The sequence below is a fragment of the Rhopalosiphum maidis genome, chromosome 2 (assembly GCF_003676215.2).
Source record: "Rhopalosiphum maidis isolate BTI-1 chromosome 2, ASM367621v3, whole genome shotgun sequence".
Taxonomy (NCBI): domain Eukaryota; kingdom Metazoa; phylum Arthropoda; class Insecta; order Hemiptera; family Aphididae; genus Rhopalosiphum; species Rhopalosiphum maidis.
The window spans coordinates 14,584,299-14,606,028 of record NC_040878.1 but is presented as its reverse complement, the minus strand read 5'-3'; the positions used below and the strand labels follow the sequence as shown (position 1 = coordinate 14,606,028).

Genomic DNA, 21,730 nt, shown 5'->3' with positions numbered 1-21,730 from the left:
AAATTGTTATGATATTTTATAGTTTTAAGAAGTTTCGGAGATTCAAACTTATAATGTGATAATTGATAATTTTTATAAAAATGTCTATGCACTTAATTTATAATTTAATCGATCATTTTTTCAGTTATTAAAATATTTTTACTATGGATATAGGTCTTTAAAAATTATTTTACAAAAATATAAAATAGATGTAATATCAGATTTAGTATTTATTATATTTGGGCCATTTGTATAAATAATAAACACTGATAGATTAATATAAAATATTAAAATTTTAAAATTACTATAGTCTTCTATATTATATTTTAAGCCCATTATTATTGACATATTATTCTAGGTATATGAAGTTAAATAACTTAAAAATTACTAGTTAGAATTTTGACATAGGTACGTTAACGTTTTCAGAAAAATTATCCGTTAAATAATTTATAGCAAAGCAGGACACTTCTTAAGATTATACAATATCTCATTAATTTAATAATATGGTTTTCAAATGTATTTAAAAATTCTAAAAATAAGTTTGATTAAATAATTTATTGGTAAAAAAAAAAGGGGGCGTGGATTCTTAACGAATTACCCTGTATGTTATATTATATTATTATTGTTATTATTACGTAGCTACTGCAGCAGTAGTGTTTGCGGGAATTCAAACGATGAGACTGAACGTGTTTATGTGATTAATTGGAGATCAGATTGCAAAAGACCCCGGTCGTGTATACATCTATATCGGTCTATTGTATAATTAATTAGAAAAAATATAATATATTATATCATATTTTAGTCAATGGTTATTAATTTTACATTAAATTCCACAGTTGCAATATGTATAATAAGAATTGATGGTGATTATTAAAATATAAAAAACCCGGAGCCCTGAAATATTTAGACTGATTAAAAAAAATAAAATGTGTCGATGAGGTACATAACTCTAGCGTAAGTTCCGCATATATATTTTTTGATTTTGTAATTAGTTTTTTTTAAATTTGGATTTTCCTAAAATGTATAGACGTCTTTTCGAGTGCAAGCTATTTTTTTATTGAATAGACACTAATATTTTTTTTAATCATCGTCATGCACTTTTACGTTAAGCATGGTAAAAATCTTTAACGTTAAAATTGTTTTTATTATTGTTATTATGACTTAAAAAAAAAACAAACACTTCTGTGATAGAAAAATTTGTGTTATACAGCCAACGGCGTATCGAGAATTGTGCATCATGTAGCGACCTGTAGTACTACATGGCTGTTACCTGTACCTATATAAAATATATATAGTATAATAATAATAATATTAATACCTATATCTAAAATATACGCCTTTTGTATACGTAGAAAAGGTCTTAACACTGACAAATACGTACGTTGTAAGACGGGGCTCAAAATAGATTTACTAAAAAAAAATAATAAATATATATAAGACCTGAGCTGTTACCAAAATGAAACCAAAGAAACATTATTCGGAAAAAGCAATAGCGATGGACATAAAAAAAAAAAACGAAAAAATGATGGGATATAAAAGTTAATTCATTCTTTTGTCTGCGTCATTAAATGTATCGATTGTAAAGTATTACAACCATTTTACAAGGTGCGACCGTTTTTTCACACACGATGCGTTAACAGTATCTTGACCATTCGCGTGACTTATCTCTAAATGTGAATTATGTATTGTTTTAGTTTATATTATAAACTTTATACATTTTTGAATTATTTCGCATACAATATATATAATATATGATTCACTAACCATGCTTACTCCCTTTTTATTTTCAGTATTTCAATTATTCAAAATCTGATTTTTAGAATTATTAAATATATTAATTAAGACTTTATTTTAAAATTCTTAAGATATTTTGAGTTATTCTGTGAAATTCATAATTTTGTTTTTCAAATGAGAACATCAATTTCTTACTATAAATTATTCAGCAGATATTTTTTCTGAAAAAAGATACGTATAAAAATCAAAATCGGAACGAGTAGTATTTGAGTTATTTAACTTTGTGTATACTTAGGTTAGTACGTAAATGGTACGTAAATGGTAATTAATTTGGAAGATATGGGGTTATGAAAATTATAAAATTGTAGTAATTATTTATTAATCTATTAGTGTTTTTTATTTTTAGAATAAAATGATCCAAGTATAATCACTAGATATTCACTAGATATGTTCAATATTGCGTCTATATTGCATTTTTGTAAAACCATTTTTAAGGATTTTTATTCTTGATATAATCATTTTTATAACTGAAACTACTCATTAAAACTTAGAAATAGGTATATATTATAATAAAAAAAAAACCAAATACTTAATAATATAAAATGAAGGTTTTTATTTAAAAAAGAAATTTATATCACCACAAACATTTTTTAAGTAGTACAAAAAAAAAAAACATTAAAAAATGTTAAAATGTGAATTTTATGTTTAATTCAAAATTCAGAATTTGAATAAATTCATTATTAAATGTAAAATGAGGTGAACACGTTTGGTGAATCATCTTGTATAATATATAATTATATCCCGGGTATACTTTGATGTTATTGGCAGAAATTTTAACAAAAATCGTACCTATACGCCGGGTTTCGAGAAATATATTTATTTCTGGTCTGTAAAAAATTAAATTCCGTTTTAAACGACCGTAAAAGAGACAAAATAATATATTATGTAATCACTGATTACGAATGAATATAATAAACATTATCAGGTGAAATCCTAAATTAAATAGGTAATTTGCTTAAAAAGGTACACCGTTTTAATTCGCGTTATTTTAGTTTTTAAAAAATAAAATCTTAACAATTTATAAATATTACAATATTATTCATGCTATTTAATTGTTTATAGGTAACTCATAATATAGGTACTTACGCGTTTTTATTACAACGTGGTCTCGTAAATGCCGAGTTTTAAAATTAAATTATAAAATATCAATAACAAAGTATACTTACTGGTATACTATAGCTGTATATTCGTATAGGTAATAGGTACTCAATTTAAAATTACTTTTTAAATTTCTATTAAGATAAAAAAACCACCAACAACCGAATGATTGTTCCGTTTAAGCACTGTCATCCGACAATAGGTGTTTTTAATTATAATTCAAAGTTAATGTAATAATAATTGTTAATTGTATTCCACCGCGACTGCGAATGAACCGGTTGTGACATTCCGGTCCTCTTGTCGTTGATTTAGGGCATAAGGTCACCATTTTATTTATTCTGGCGAATAATGAATTTGTTTTTTTTTTTATTAAAGATGTTAATGACTGAAAAAAAAAATATAATACTATAAAAACTATATGAATAATCTTACTACGTATGTAACGCTAATATTGGCTATTGATTATTTTTAAAAGACATATTTTGTTTTTCATTGATGATAATAATTAATAATGTTTTTAGAATTTTATATGATAATGAAAATGAGCTGCTTAGTTGCAAACTATTTTGGGTACACAATAAATTAGTGGCACCCAAATTATATTTCTCATGAATAGCAAAGTTAGATTTCAAAAATATAGTATCACTCATCGCTTTTATTTTAGTGTTTCATAAAAACAATACGTATTAGAACTAGATACGTAAGTAATTTTCATACCATCTCTCAAATAATGTGTAGTCTTTACTATAATTAAAATATGGTTTGGGCGTCACTGAAATGTATTATGTGTCTGGTAAAGAAAGAAAACTACGATTTTATTGATAAACTTTAAGGAATGGATATTTCCTGAATAAATCTCTGTTTCTCAGGTTCTTATTATTATTTAATTTATTGTCTTTGTATAACGCGCATAATAGGTTGCACACGTTACTTTAATATTGTCCAAAATGTTCAAATTGATGTATGTAACAACAGACGTTTATATGTTAGACGACAAGACGAGCAACACTAATTTAATTTGAATATCATTTTGGCGCTCTTGTTTGTTCGAATAATTGAGATAAGTTCACGCGTATAAATCGCCGAAGTGTGATGCGTTCGCGCTTTTAGAAACAAGGACACGTAGTGTATGATTCTAAAGAATTTTATGCATTTTATATACTTTATGCACTTTGAATCATTATTCAAAAATATTTAATTAGGTATCCTAACCTATTATACATTTTGAATGATATTTTATCTACAGATAGTTAAATAAATCTGAAATATCTCTGTCATCAATCAATTAATCGAACACTCACGCACTCAAGTGAGAATACAAATTATAACTTTTTTTTTTTATTAACTATGCAATAATTTATGTTTTTGTTAGCAGTTTAATTTTAATAAGATGCGTCATGCATATCACTGAACTACCAAAATGTAGAAATTTTTAATGAATTATATTTTCTGATAAATATATTATATTCTAATCTAATAAATACATTGTCTATTAGCAAAACTATGTAATTTTTAAATATGATCTATTATGTATATAATTTGAATAAAATTGTATAGTCAAAATACATATAATTATAAAAAAAAATAATCGATAATTAGTTACGAGTATTGACACCATTTATCTAAATTGTTAATTAATAATAAATAGCTAAATTAAAGAATGAATATGCCCATTTTATATTCATAAACAATATATTATCATGGATATAGGTTAAAATATGATTTTAAATTGTTAATACTAAAGTGAGTAACTTAATTTGCTTGTCTATATAATTTTAAACTATTTTTTTTCCAGGTATGACATATAATATTATCATGTTATTTTTTATTGATAATATACAATTTCAAAAGCTAAGGCCATTAATTTAAAAATATTTTTATAATACGTCTAAATACATCAGATTAAATTTCTTTTATACACAATTTATTATTTTTATTAAAAATTATTATTTATTATTATACCTATATTTATACTTTGAGGATCCATTTGACGTGTATATATATCGCATATAAATCAAATCAAATAAAAAAATTATTTATATTTCTAGTATATATCTACACATACCTACCAACCTATGTGATTTATACTAAGTAGTTCATCTCGTAATAATATTTTTTAATTATTATGTTTTCTTATAACGTATACGATTTTAATTGATTCGTTAGATCTTCGTATATATTAATCACTATTAGTAACGGATTGTCTTGTTTAAAAAAAAAATCACAGTACATTACTCTATAACGAAAAAATAAAAATGAGTGATTTTATTGTTATTATTTATTCACTGATTTTTTTTTTACGATCTTTTTATAATATAACGTTGTTATTTTTGTCCGTTGTTATTGGGTTGTTTATATTATTGCCGATTTTTATGTATTTGTTTTTATTTCATCTGTCAAATGGATTTTAAATACACGATTCCTATATTATATGATTATATATAAATGTCTGCAGATGTGTAAATGTCATTTATAAAATAAAATACTGTTAATTAAAGGTTTGTTATTTGGTTTAGTCCTTATTTTAAAATCAGATTAAACGTTATGTACAGAAGATAATATCAATAAACTGATCAATGTGAAAATAATTGTTTATAGTTCTTAGTGAAAATAAATCATGTACTCCAAATAATGGTTATAAATTTAGTTGAAACGTTATTTATTTCTAAACATTAACTAAGTTGTATTATATATTAATTGCATTTTCATTTTATTATTTAATATTTTTATTATTAATGAATTTTCAATAACACTGATTAATATGCAAATACTCAGGTATGATTTTAAAAGAATACTTTTTAAAAATAGTTAATAATTTGATAACTATAACGGACGAGATTTTGTAGTCTGCATTAAAATATAAAATATGTAACTAATTTGCACCTCCGCAAGTAGTCAAAAATAGTAATGTTTGTAATTTGTATCAAAATGAATATCTATGTATTTGATTATTTCGTCGGTACTCTCATTAACGTAGATAGTTGAAAAAAGTTAAATGATAATAATGATTTTTTGATATTTTTATAACTACTTGCCGCCTTAACTGGTAAGCATTATTATAATGTTTGATGTTCGATCCACCGTAATTGTGTTAATAGTTAATTACATAATATCATGTAAATTAATTAGAAAAAAAAAATAATGCCTTTATTATATTAATTATTTATATTTATATTTTTCATGTATTATTGTTATTATAGGTAATTTTAAAGTCAATACTGATGTTCCGTAGTACGCATGGTGTAAATAGTTTATAGTGAAATAACTACTTAGAATCTAAAATTGAATATTTGGTATATCATATACATATACCGTATATTTTATTAGTTTCTCGTACATCAATATATTATGTTCGTACGCGTACACATTATTGATATTTTAAATTTTTGTGGAAATTGAAATTCATATTTTTTACTATAGTTGAGACGGTGCAAATTTTGAAGCAAATTACAAAAGTGTTTCAAAAATATAGGTGCTAATTACACATATTATTTATAATTCAGGTCAATTTTAGTGCAAATTGACAACAGACCTATAGGTATAATATTCATATTGCCAAGAATCATAAACAAAATTAATAAAAATTTGATTTTAATAAAAAATTCACATTAGTTTGTAAAGATTTTAAGAATATTAATCATCATTGAAATGGATTTATAATTTCTACAGTAAAAAATAAATTATTAATATACGTTAAAATAACAGTAACTATTAATATATTTTATAAGAATATTCTTGTAATAATAATAATAATAAAAATAAAAATGTTTTCATGTTTACTAGTTTCTACGATTGTTAGTGATGTCTAGACGCTATTATATTATCTGAGTAACTGACGAAAAACATTAGGTGATAATTTCAAAACAAATTATCAGAGTTATAATTCACAGTTTTTTTTTTATCATAATATTACGATGCTATTTTTTTGTTTTTAGACTAATGTGTCTCTATTGGTATTATTTACAATGTCCGTCATCGTAATCCTCTAGTAAGATTGATTGCCATTCTTATGGTTTTCGCTTTAACACTTTAGTTGTACTACTTATACGACGTAGGCTATTATACTTTATGGTTTCATTACTGTTTGTTTTATCCTCAGGCGAAAAATAGGTGGACCTAATCTTAAATTATTTTACCTAAACAAGATTTTCATTATTTCATTAAATACGTTAAAGTAGATAAAAAATTGTATAGAATACATGAATGCATTTCTCATAAATAATCTTATAATTTTAAACAGTAAAATTGAATGTGTAAAATGTAGTTTTGTCATAAATAATAATAGTACTAATTAAAATAATATTACAATTTACAATATAGTATAGAACATAAAAGTATAATATCAATTTGATATTGTGTGTAACGTCTAATAAGTGATATATAATCATAGACCTTAGGAGAAGGTAGTATAAGGTCTATGTATATAATATATAATAACTGTATATTGTATTTATATCATGGCTAGAAAACAGTTATTAACATAATTGTATTTTATACTAAATCAGTGGGTTTGAAGTATTGAATTATTAATATAAAATACGAATAATGTGTTAAAATGAATTATACAAGTCTATTTCCTGAAGAATTGTTGTTTTGTGAAATTATATATATTTGTAACTATTTTAAAACTATGGAATGCAAATATTAAATTAAACAAAGTTTAATTTTAATATATTTTATTGGGTACTTATCAAAAAAAAAATATTGTCTATTTCATTTTATCTGTTAAACTTAGTATGACCTTAAATCTAATCAATAATCGAATTTAAGTGTTAATTATGACATTATGTGCGTAATACCTACTGATAAGGTTTTGGTTGTTAGAAAGCCTAAAGACTTTTAATAGAATCAAATTTTTTAATGAGAAATTCGACCAGACAAATAATAATTAATAAAACGTATAATATACAGATACATTACGTATAATATAAACTATTATAACAAAAATTGGTTTAAAGAAATATTTCTATTGATATTTTATTTTAATTTTACCTATATCATTTTATTAAAAATGCGTTTTTTTAATTTTAATGTTAGGTAATTATAGTTTAATACAATTTTAAAGGTATATTTAATATTTAATTATAAAAATATGTTTTAATTATGATGTATTGATGTTGTCGAAATATATTGGTCCTCGACTGATATATCAATAAAAATAAAACATAATATTTTAAATTATAATATTATCTGGAGGTGCGTGTTAAAAAATGTTCGATCATTTTTAGTATTTGCATAGTTACACTAACTTATATTATTTTGTTTTAAATACTGTGATGGTATTAGTGCAATAATATTTTTAAAATAATTTTAAAAAACGAGAATAATATTTGTAACTGTATTAAACCATTATAATACTACTATACTTTACTCGTATGCCGCAAAGAAAAAAATATTGCAGTACCTCAAGTACACGACTTGTATTTATAGTCATATATATTCACATAATTTTGTTCTCTTGACAGTAATTACTTATGTTTAAAATGATATATTGCAAAATTAAATTAAATGTGGTACAAAAATAAAACTAAGTTTTTTGATCATTAATGAGTTGTTACGTTACACGTTATTATTATGACTACATTAGGTACTCTCGTATTTGGCTGGGTACAGACATTACAAATTTCGTTATTTATTGCTCATATATTATATTAGTAATCTTCTAAATGTAATTTAATAAGCCACTTTAGCATGGTTAATTAATGTAACGTATTCATGGTATATTGTGGTATATCGTGGCAATAATACATGGTTAATAATAATAATAGGAATACAATTAGTATTTTAAGCGAGCGATTAAAAACATGAATACGTAGATACCTATAATATATATATATACATGACTCGAATACTCGATCGATAATAAAAATAAAGAGATTTTTTTATTTGAACGGTTATGATTTTATGCACACAATCCGCGTTAAATCACTTAAAAAGTATAAAATTTTAACTACAGAGATACAATTGGATATGAAAAAAAAAAAATTAAACGATTAAAAAAAATGTTTACATTTATTTCAGTAGTACCTATACGCTTTAAATAATGTGTATATAATATGAAGGTTCATTTGTGTGTGCGATCCACAGCAGCCCGTACCTATAGGTAGGTTTACAAGGTGAATTATTGTTGTAACTAATTGTATAGGTTAATTGTGCGAAATAGCTATAAAAATTACGGCATACCTACAGCCGTCGGAAATAACATTGCAGAGAGAGTCTGTGCTTGCCGAATTACGCACGAATACCGAGAGGATTACGCGTATATAGGTACTTAATATTTTTTATTTATGATACGCTGTCTAATGAAAAAAAATGAACCAACATCTTTCGATACTTAATGTTTATAGGTAAACAAATGGTGGTTTAAAATATAGGGATGTATAATATGCTTATGACTATTTATATTTAACTCGGCTAAGTAAAAAAAATTAGACGAGTTTATGCTCATTCAACTTTTGAAATAAATGGATTAAATCAGATGATCATAAAAAAAAAATGAATCGAAGTGGAACACGCGTAATAATAATAATACTAATATCACGACATAACTATTATTCAATAAATTATTATCTTATAAAATTTATTATTATAATATAAAATGTGCGAATTAATGTCCGTTTTTAGATTTAGTTCGGGCGTGCTCTTAACCTGACCTATAAAATATAATGTCCGATATCGCTTGTTTAGACCGACCCATCACTGTTTGGGGTTAACTGTTAATGTTTTAAAATTATAACGTAGGCAGCTAAGGTATCCATGTCCTGTCGCTATATTTGATTATTATTATCATTATTTTCATTAATCAATAATTTATTTTATTAATATATGATTTTATCTTAATTTCAATATAATTATAATAATATTATTGATATTAATATTAGTCCTGAGAAAATATTTTACTCTACAATTGTTAAGCATTTGAATAAACATTCATTACACGTTCTACTTCATTTTAAAACAAATTTCCAAAGAAAAGAGAACATTTTTTCTATAGGTCCTTATATTGCTATTAAATTATATACCACTTGTATATTGTATTAAATTATAATTATTTTACTAATAATTAACAATTAATACAAAGTGCACAATAAATTGTATACAAGTAGGTACTATCTAGCTATATTTAATGGATGGCAATTTTACCGTTAAAAAATGTTTAGTAATTTACTGGTAAATTTTTTGTAAGCTTATGTTTATTTTTTTTCATAAATATTGAATGTTTAATATTTTTGTTTAATATATTTATTATGAACTCAATAATATTTTTAGTATTAATTAAATGGATACAAATATTATATTGCTAAGGTAAATATCTTCACACCATACGTATTATTCTATATTATTATTATCTTAGCTTACCTCAATAGTAAAATATTATACTTAAACTCCATCTGTACTCGTGAACCAAATATTATTAAAGTAATGTTACTGAGCACATATGAAATGAGGGGTCTCTGATAAACAATAAAAAAATTACCACATTTTCAAGATTATGACATATCTATCCTAATGTTTATCATAAAAACTTAATGTTATTTTTAAAAGGTATACCCACTATTCCCATTAATATAATCAAGACTTGGGCGATAACTATACCCATTCGTCGTAGCCATTGGGTCTTATACTGTTCAGGTGTGTATATGTTGTAGTTGTACTTAAGAAAACGGAACATATTTACGCTGTAATAATAATAATAATAATAATAATGAAAAAATAATGAATAATTTTCAACTCAGCTGTCTCCTTCGAACGTGCAGTAGAATAGTATAATGGGTACGCGGCAGATATATAATATGTGCACAACACTATGAACAGCGTAAAATGTAAATATAATTATATACGTCGTCGTTTAAACGTGTATAATAATAATAATAATAATAATATAACATAACACAACATAGTAGTAGTGCAGTACCACCTACCTGTATAAATTGCACATAAACGGACGCGTCAAAAACCGTATTTACCCGTTCGGTCGGTCGTGGTCATCTACCCATTATACCTGTATCACCTACAATTTGCGTTTTACGGTTTTTTTTTTCTTCATTATTTAGAAGGAGAACAGAAATATTATACACTTGTTAATAAACGTCGTGTGTGTGTGCGCGCGCGCGTGTATTAAATTAGGAGCGGTTTGTTTTGTGTGACACTAACTGCAATAACATAATATGAGAAACTGGTGGGCGGCATCGCGACGTTATAATAATATTTGCTCGCACACTCGCATACAAATGCGGCGCGCGGTGTACCCATATGTCATCGATCCGACTGCGCAAAACGGAATTTTTTTCAAATAAACACAATAATATTATATATAATAGATTTAATGCGAGTACCTATATCGTCGAAGTCGGCGCGAACACAAACAAAACGACTATATTATTATTATTATTACGCGTATAATATTATTATTATTATATTGTGTAACTGCCTACGACCCGTCTACGAGATGTCTCGTGTAATATTTATGGTAGGCTGGTCTAACTTATACCTAGGTATAGGTAATGTATGGAAGTATTTTATAGACGGACAACATTGCGGTACCTACGTACTCTATACATGCCAGACTAGCTGCAGCGGTATAATGTCCCGCACGAATTAAAAATGAGTATGTTCTATTGTTAAATTGATCAGTTGTAGCGTTTCAATCGGTTCGTTTTATCTATATCTATGTAATAAGCAGGTTCACTTCCTTTTTTTCTTTAATGACGAATAACGACTTAATTGTAAAATATAATTAATAATCAAGTTTTAAATTCTTGATATTTTTGTATCACTAAGAAAGTGTTCCGCGGCGACACAAACTTCTGTTTTTCAAATGAAAACCCTCATTTTTAATCTAAATTATTCATTGATTTATTTTTTTGAAAATGTTGATACACACAATTCAAAATTCTAACGAGTATTTTCTCAGTTATTAAAAAGTTAAAATACTAAGGATAGCAGCTCTTTACAAATGGTTTTACAAAAGTATAAAATATAGATTTACGTAATACTGGAGCAAGTATTTGTTATACTTGGACCATTTAAACGAATTAAAAATGTTGATAAATTAATATTAATTACTAAAATTTTCAAATTACCATATAGCTCCTACCATTCTAAACCCATCACACAGTTCACAAAATTATAAATAACTCAACAACTATTCATTCGAATTTCGATGCGAATATTTTATTCAGAAAAATTATCGACTAAATAATTTACAGTAAAAAAGAGTTTTTATCGAGCATCGTTGAAGAAACAATGGGGCTGAGCATGTTTGGTGCATCACTCGGTATAGAATTCTAACTATGATTACAATAATATAATATGTTATGTGTCAATAATATTAAACAGTTTAAAGAATGAGTATATTTCTTACGTTTTAAATTAATTTTACATATTTTGCCGATTTGAAGTTTAATAATAATAAAATAAATTAATAATAGTATTTTCTAGTTTAAAATATTACCATAAAAACGTATACAGTTAATGGTTCGATAACGTTAATAAGTTATTATAGTTGCCTATTGCACGTAAAATTATACCTTAACGGAATTATTTTGAACAGTTTTATTGCATACCACGGGTGTCCTTTAGACTTTAATATAACACTTTAGTAGGTATATAGCAATAATCGTAATAATTATATTATACTGTCAATATAGTCATGCGTATATTCGTTATTTGCGATATTTGTTTGCTGGTTTTATTCATTGATTATTTTACTTACTATAAACGTCATGTTCTCTTTAAAAACATGTCCATAATTTTTCTCAATAAGTTTCACCTTAGGCGTCCAACTTAACGTTTATTACTCGTGGTTGTTGGTTCAGACGAATGCAAGACGTATACATTTATATAATACTGTAAAAATCAAAGACACAGAACTTTATTTGAGATTGTATCGCAATAGTTATGTCCTGGTCTTGAGGGTTGAAGTTGTATAATTGGCTGTCTTGTAAACTGGCGATGGGCTGTTTTTAGTTTTATATGATACACAGTGTGCAGTATGTTTAATAGTCGAAAAATAGTGAAGCAATATTATTATACTTGTATCTGTTTAAGGATATTCAATTAAGCGCCGAAAGACGTCAGTAATGAAATTAGCGCGTAAAAATCGGATAGCGAAAAAACTTTTTAGACGAGTAGCCCTGTTCGGATTTTTAACTAAACTATTAGCGTTTGTTTAATAAATTACCAAAGCTTTCGTATTTTTACCACTGAGCGAGTCGTAATTTTTTAGTTTGTGAAAAATACTTTGACCCCATTACTGTTGCAATGTGCTTTTGTTTTTAAATCAAAATGAACATTTCAACCAGATGACGGTATTTTTGATATTTAATTTTGCACACGATTTTTTCTAATAATTGGTATACGCTCATTTTAACTGGGACTGTGATTCCTCCATTATGAGGAAAATATCAATCATTGTAAGATATATTTATTAATTTACTTCAGATCCGCGGTTATTTTCTGCGTTTTCACTATGTATTTTAGTAATTCTGAAGAAAACTTTGTAAGAGCTATTTTTTTTTTAAAAATAAATTATAGTATTTTTGCCTTCCTGTAAATCAAAAATCCAATATAATCTCATATATAATAATGGCTATTTGTACAACGAGTGGCAGTTGTCTGGGTGAGTGAAATAATTTTTAGCCGTGTGAACGATTTGTACTTCAATGTACATAGTACATGTTATTTTATTTTATTATTTTTTGACGTCATATTAGTATACTCTAATACTACACCAATGTGTTTTTAAAATTAGAGTTCGTTATAAATTATTATAATTTATATATATTGTATGTGATTTTATTTTATTCTATTCTAAAAACTTAAAAACCTACTAAACTCTTTTGCTCAAACAATATATAGCCTATAACCATTCACCCAAATAGACTAAATTTGGGTCGATTCGCCCTGTAGTATTAATTTATTAAAATAAAATAAGAACTAGTTAAGCACGAATGGCTTAAATTATGACGGTGACGATAAACACCCCTTTTGCCCCACAATGGCATTTATGTCACTGCATGACCACATTGTATTCATAATAGGCGTCATAGTACACTATTATGCGCGTTCTTTACTTTTATTATGCGTTGTGTTATTACTACACACTCATATAATATAATAATAATAATATTCTATATGACGTTTTGTGCGTGTATTCTGTATACAAACAATAATATATTTCTTAAAACAGTTGACCTAACCTAGAAACCGTTGAGGATTTGACGGATGTTGACTGTGTAATATCATTATAATATCACTATGGGATGGATAGATAAAAGTTTGATCGCGTATGTATAGTTTGTAATAATATATGGGTCCTTACTTACTGGTTGGTAGAGACTGTCTACCGCTATTACAATACACTGAGAATTAAATTATAAACCTTAACAACAACGTAGTATAATACATTATATTAATATACATTATATAATAATAAGATGTAATAATTCATTGGTTCTATGTGCACCGTTGCGGTAAATTATATCTATAAGCTTGTATTTTGCATATACGTATATTATATATTTTATATATCGTAATTGCAGTAGTGTTATGCGTAAAATTAATATTTACTTACTTTATGTATAGGCATATTTTTTTTAAATGTCATTCATTAACTGTATACTTATAATATTATTTAATTTTTAATAATAATTATAGCGATATAGTTTCTATTTAATGAGAATTTAAGATGCTTCAAAATTAATGCATTTCTTAATCGGAGAAACATGATTGAACATGGGATAGCTTGATTTCTTTATAGTCAGCGATTTTAATACTAATAAAATATTTTTGGAATAATTTATGGAGATAACTTAGGTAGATGGTCTTTGACAATAAATCAACGATGACTAATAGTTGATGCACGTAACATTATAATATTAGTTTTTTTCAATAAATTATAATATCTCAACAGATTTTTTTTAAATGTTGTGTAAATATTTTACTGTTTTATGTTAAGAATAATTAATTAATATAATGTATAATTTTATAATATATTTATACATATTGCTGTCGACTTGTTTTGTGTCATATTTTTTATTTATGTATTAAAAATGTTTGAAGTATTCAATTGAAAATAATAATTCTACGTGGGGCGTAATGAGACAAGGTCGTATAGAATGTAACGAGTTTATTAGTTTGCTTTGTCTGTTTATAGATTATTCGGGTATTTTTAAGGTATATATAAGAAAAATGTGTGTGGAATCTTTTTACTATAGTAATGTTACTACATGTACTCATCACATTATTCAGTTTTATTTTGTAAATCCAAACGAATAGGCAATAATATATTTGTTATTATTTTAATTTTATAGATAGTACATTTTCATACTTTCATATCTTGGAAAAAATTTAAAACTTAAAAATGTTTCCCTTAACTTAATATCATGTAAACAAATAAAGAGTTTCATTAAAAAACAGCGATCTAGTATAAGTAGTTGAATATATTAAAGGTGTCTCGTCTTACACTTGGTTCGCACATAATGTCTTTTAAACATAGTTATGATGTATATATTTAAATACCGTGTTCAAAAGTGTAAAAACAGTAAGATCTCGGAAGAGGGTGACCTGGTTGGCTAATCCCCTTGTTGCCCCCCCCTAGCTGAAGTACGCCACTGAAACTATACTCCATAATTAATTCGTGACATCGATCGGTTCAACGATATATATTAATCTAACGACTGATATCACATGCGATTTATATTATAACACGCAACAATTTTTTAGATTTACTACATATTATAATACCTATTTGAATATAATATGTAATTAAGTGTATGAAATTCAAACTAAAAATCGGTGTTAGGTTGTAGTAAATTATATCGATCGTATCTATATAATACAGTCACGAATTGCCATATTATAACAATAAATTAGTATACATAGTGAAATCCGCTGAACAACTTCTAAGATTCAATAAATTAAATGATATATTGATATATAAATATATATATATATATATACACATATATTATATATTATAATTTTATTAGCATCTGGTTTTTAAAATAATGTACTCGTTGAATGAAATCTGTTTTCAATTTAAATATTTTCTTAACCTTCGTTGACGCACGCGAGGTAATTATTTTTCGCAGTATGTTTTTAACGATATTATGGTATAAGTTATTTTGCGAATATAACACTCAATAGAATTATCCTATCTTATAGTAAATATTATCATATAATTTAAAAATGTCAAATATCATTTTTAAAATTTTTTTAATTATTAAAAAATAATTAATTTTTATGCAAACATTAATATATAATTCAACAAAACAATAAAAAAAAATGTATGATAATTTATATTAAAATTAACAAAACACTCAGAACTATATGAAGTTTAAAAAAAAAAAATAAATAAACACTTGTACAGACAATTATATGGTCTGATACTATACACGTAACTAAAGGATAAGAATCTTTGAATATTATTAGTAAAAAAAAAACAAAAAATTATACATTAATTTTGTCAATAGAAATAACGAATCGTATAACAGCTTAGCACTATCAGACATGTAATCAATCGAGAGTTTTTTTTTTAAATGGTGCGCATAACAATGTTACCAGTGTTTCATTTTGATAGCATTGTAAAAAAATTATAGAAATATTTAGAAAATAAAAAATTATAAATAAAATAAAAAAGAAAGCAAGCAATTTTTGTAAGTTGTAGATACTAATTTTTCCTACATTATTTTAGTATATAAATTTGAATAGTTTGTAGTTTATTGTTTATGATGACTTAATTCATAAGAGAAAAACTATGTGTTATAAATTGTCACTAATTGTTAATCAAAATTTACATTTTAAACATTAGTATTTGTTTATAATGTAATTTTAGCATTTTAATTGCGTCCTAAACAAACGTAATAAACGTCACTAAAATTGTTAGAACCACACAGAAACTAGAAACTGCGCACTTAAATAAAATAGGTGCCAAATTTGTAATCTCTGTAACGTCATGAAACGAATATTGTACAAGATACATCGTATATACCTATAATATAGTAGAGATTCATCGGAAAAAAAAAGCAAATTCATATACATCTGGATTCTGTGATCATTAAACTCTTGATATACATGCTGTTATCGAGAACTATTCGTTATCTTTTTTTAAATAATTGTAAAAAATAAGGAATATATTTTTCATTATTTGTTATCGTCATAATTGTTATAAGATAACACATATATTTTCAATTTTGAAGCAGAATATTCTCTGGAGTATTTCATTTAAAGTTTAGATGAGTGGAGTAATGTTGCACACCTCTTGTGCGAATCCCGTACAATGTTGGTTTGCTATTCCGCTTATTTAAACTTTAAATACCTTTAGAACTCTTAAACTATTCGTCCAAACGTCATCTTTACATATCGAAATACTCCGTGTATAATTAAATAATAATGTTATGTTATGGAAAATTAAATTAAAAAGTATATATTATTAGCCTGAACTCCTGTAGGTCACGAAACAAAATATTAACGTGCCGATTTTCAGGGCGCAGTGTCGCTGCTGGCAACAGCACCGTCCCGCGTCGGTGACGGGCGGCCGACGGCTGCGGCCGTCGTCGCGTTGACGTCCCCACGGTATCCGGATGTGGCCGAGCCGTCGCCCGTATGCGGGTGAACCGATGACCTGTCTGCGGTGTATGAGCAGGAGGAGGAGCGGGAGGAGCGGCTGCAGCGACAGCAGCGGCACGCTTTCGGCCACGGTCCGCCATCACCGGTTGCGGTCGAGCATCACCTAGGCACAGCGGCCGACACGGCGACACCACCACAACCACACCAACACCACGAACACCACCGCTGCCGCGGCCATACGCATGATTTCCGCCCTGGACGTGGTCGCGTTCGGCAACGACAGCTCGCCGCTGACGGTCGGCGGCAATGACACGGCGGGCGGTGCCGCGCCCTCCAACGACACGGCCGCAAACGGTGTCATTCAGTTCCTCGACGACGACCTGTCGTTCCCTGGTTACATACGCACCACGTGCATGGTGGTGTGTGTCATCATACTGGGCGTAGGCGTGGTCGGCAACATGATGGTGCCGATCGTCATACTCAAGTCCAAGGACATGCGCAACTCGACCAACATATTTCTGATGAACCTGAGCATCGCCGACCTCATGGTGCTGCTCATATGCACGCCCACCGTATTCGTGGAGGTCAACTCCAGACCAGAAACGTGGGTGCTCGGCGAGGAGTTATGTGAGTAAATTAAAACATCCGTTTTTGCTATTTTTATTCTGTTCTCTAGCTTTCGGCATCGTGTGTTCCGACATGTCGTCGACGGTTCTCCCGTAGTACCTATACTGCCGCTTAAGAGTTATACGAACTATCAAGGCCGATTTTAGTTTTCTCGGTTTTTCAAACGGAACCAAAAACTATTTCGTTGCTATTGATTTCGGAAGTTGGTAATATCACAGAATATGTTAAATTAAACCTACACACAGTTAGTAGTATTAGTACCATGTCTCAAGACAATTGTTATTAACAATTCTAAAAAAACATGTACTGCACTAATGTTGCGTCTTTTTGAAAAGTTGATTTTACTGAAAATTTATGCGAATGTCTTTGATAGTATTTGCTCTTTAGAAAATCCATGATTTCAATCTATGCGTTTTAATAATACGGATCCGTTAATCTATTATTAATCTATTAGGCAAATTCGAGTTTTTAAGATTGGCGCTGATAGCTTTTTTTAATCTATAATATTTTATGCATGCGTGTCCTGGTCGATCAAACGCGATTATCACCTATATCGTTTTCGTCGTTTGACAACAATAGGAACACTTCGTATTATTTATCAGCGACGACGGTAGGATTTTGTATTATAGATCTTTTACAGATTTACTATGACATGCATGCTTACAATGCATGCTTAATGTATGGTTAATTTAAATTTTATTTGAGTCTACTTACGTGTACCTAACTACTCAAGTTTATTTTTAAGACGGCGGACGGTTTTTTTCTGTGGAAAAAAATAGATGTTTTATGTACAAATTAATAATATAATGATAATTTACATGATATTATGACGGGGGTATAATATTATAGTATGAACTATAAATTTGATTTCTTGTCGTCTGTAACGTGATGCCACTGAATAGAATAATATTTTTTATATGGCACGTAACGATTATTTTATATATAACATTGTATTATGATTTATATTGTATTGGATAATATGCACTGTCATGGATGTTACAAAATACTTTAAGAAAATTGTGGGGTACAGAACGTGTAATTGCACCCTCAAAATATAAGAAAATAAAATAGAAAAGTGTGACTTTAATCGTTTTTCTAGAAATAAAGCAAAAGTGGCATAATTACATAAAAATCTTAGATTTTATACATTATATTATTTTTTTTCTTCGGAAACTATGATAGGTATCTATTAACAGCTCGTCAGAGTTTAACTTCTGTATGTCTTTTGGTTATAAATTATGTATATATTAAAAACTATAATCATAATGACTTGCATTAAAAAGTTTATTTCATTAAAGAAATCATTTGATTTTTCGTTTGATAAGGAGGGAGAGGTGTGTAATGTTTTTAAAATTCTTTCTAATCTCCTGAAAAAGATAACTATAGCACCACATATGATCACGAGCCTATATATTACACGCTCTCGATTATCTTATTAGGCGTATATGTACTATATTATATGTATATGGTGCTGAAGCAGTCGGCCTAGCATAAAATAAAATGTCGATTGTTTAATCGTATCGAGTTACCCTATTACATTTTATCGTACATTACGACGAAAAATAAAAACACGCCCTTTCTTTAAAACAATGAGCTGCTTCGCGTGACCTACATTTCGCATTTTCCGGATTCTTCTCGTCAAACTATAAGTATACGATATTATACCAGAAACCATACACGCTTAGTGTATGATAATAATATAATATGGTGTACAGTTTCGGTGTGATCACCTCAAAAAGTCAAAAGAAGTTGTGCGAGAAAATTTGAGGCGACCGTTGTATAATATATAAAACAAATGGCCCAGTGATGTGATAAAGAGGTAATGATTACTTCTACATAATAAAAGGATGGTGAATGTGCGGTTCGGTAGATTAATAATTTAGTATTAGCTATGACAGGTAGTTGGTAAATGTCTTTATCAGATATTCGGTGGGTGGGCGAGTGGAATATTAGACTAGCCTCTGAAAAAAACTTTCACGTGTTGATTACAATTTATAGCTCAAGTTAGCGTGCACTTGAAAATTTGAATGGACTATGGACTTATAACTGAAAAATATTATAGTTTATTTAAGTAAATAAAGCAGAAAAGGTCTATTTAGTTTGTAACATAAATTTTTTTATAACATACAAATATTGTATTTTTCAAATATTTTTAGGCTACATGCCATGTAGGTCTTTTGCCGTTCTCATCACCAACAAAACTTCGTTTTAGTTTCTCTTGATAGTAACTTCTTATAAGCATTTTTCTCATTATGTAATACCTTCTATTTGCCATACCAATAAGTCTTAATTTTATTTTATTATGCACTTTATTTTTTTGATTTATCCAAAAAATTGTATGTATAATGTTTAATAATCTTGGAAGGACTAAGCATTATAATATAATAATATATAGTTATCACTATAAACGTTAAATTATATACTGTTTTTAGTATGCCGCATTTCCGCCACATACTTACGATAATAATATATATATATATATATATATTTATTATAGTTTGCAACGGGTACATTAATATTTTTAGTTATAACAATGATGATACATCAATAAGTTACAACTAACATTAAACTGTTAATCGCTTCTCTCTCGGAGTTCATAATGTTATAGTTCATATTCTCGGATGTCCTTGTCTGTATATATTTTATACCTGTTTCCTGTTTTACCTTGATATATTAATACTATAATTGGTAGGTGTGTACCAAAACAATAAATAGTAGGTATATAACATATAACAAAAAGATAAAATTTCTATTAGGTAGTTGATTAATCGAATTCTTTTGTGTCTAATAATATAATGTGAAGACTAGGATTTGCGAGTACAGCTAATTCGCCAGAGACTTCCGTGCGGCGAAAATAGCATCAAGTAGAGACGCTACTACCGCCTCTTTCTAATGCAACATTCTTGGCTCCTGAAATTTCACCTTCACCCATTTGTTGTTCATTATAGTGGTGCGGACTGCAGGACAACTGCAAAGTCACACTCGTCATCTAGTTAATAGCAATTAAAGAACTTCTGTAAAACCAAGCAAGTAAAATTTTTTCGGCAATGCACTTTTGTCAGAGTAAAATAAAGAAACAATCATCTAAAAATATGTGTAGTTATCATAATTGTCTGTCATAATATAAAAGTATAATTTTTATAGTAAAATGATTCAATCTGCTTTTGTTTTTAGGTACTATAAGAATAACATTTATCAGAATTTATCCTATTTATTGTCGAAAATATTGCAGATGTTTAACATAATAAAAATGAGTAGTATGCATACGTTCTATACAACTTAGTGAACTTGGTTAATTTCAAATATATAGTTTCGTTGTATTTAAAATATTAAAGTAACTAAATTTTCAAGGAAAATAAAATTGATAATTATAATTGTGGTGAAAAAGACAGACTTAGGGGAAAGTTCATTACATTTTTATAACATGTAAATAGTACAAAGACAAATAAACAGTATCCATACGTCATGTCTAGCATCTTTTATAGAATTCAAAATTGTAAGCATAAGTATAATTTTCAAATACATTTTCTAACGATAAAAGTATATTTTGATCATTCTGAAAAGTTGTAAAAAGTGAATTACTCTGGTTTGCACAGCAAGCATTTTTTAAATTTTTGTATAATATATAGACAATAGAAATAATATAATAAACGGCAAATGC

General features: G+C 27.2%; 1 protein-coding gene across 1 annotated transcript in view; it reads left to right on the top strand.

The window, feature by feature from the left end:
• The window catches only part of LOC113555218 (growth hormone secretagogue receptor type 1-like), a 148,093-nt gene that overhangs the window by 18,974 nt on the left and 107,389 nt on the right, over positions 1–21,730 (top strand). The window contains exon 2 of the mRNA XM_026959603.1: positions 17,360–18,069. Coding sequence (XP_026815404.1) covers positions 17,685–18,069 — 385 coding nt within the window. The 5' untranslated portion in view covers positions 17,360–17,684. The remainder of the gene's footprint in view (positions 1–17,359; positions 18,070–21,730) is intronic.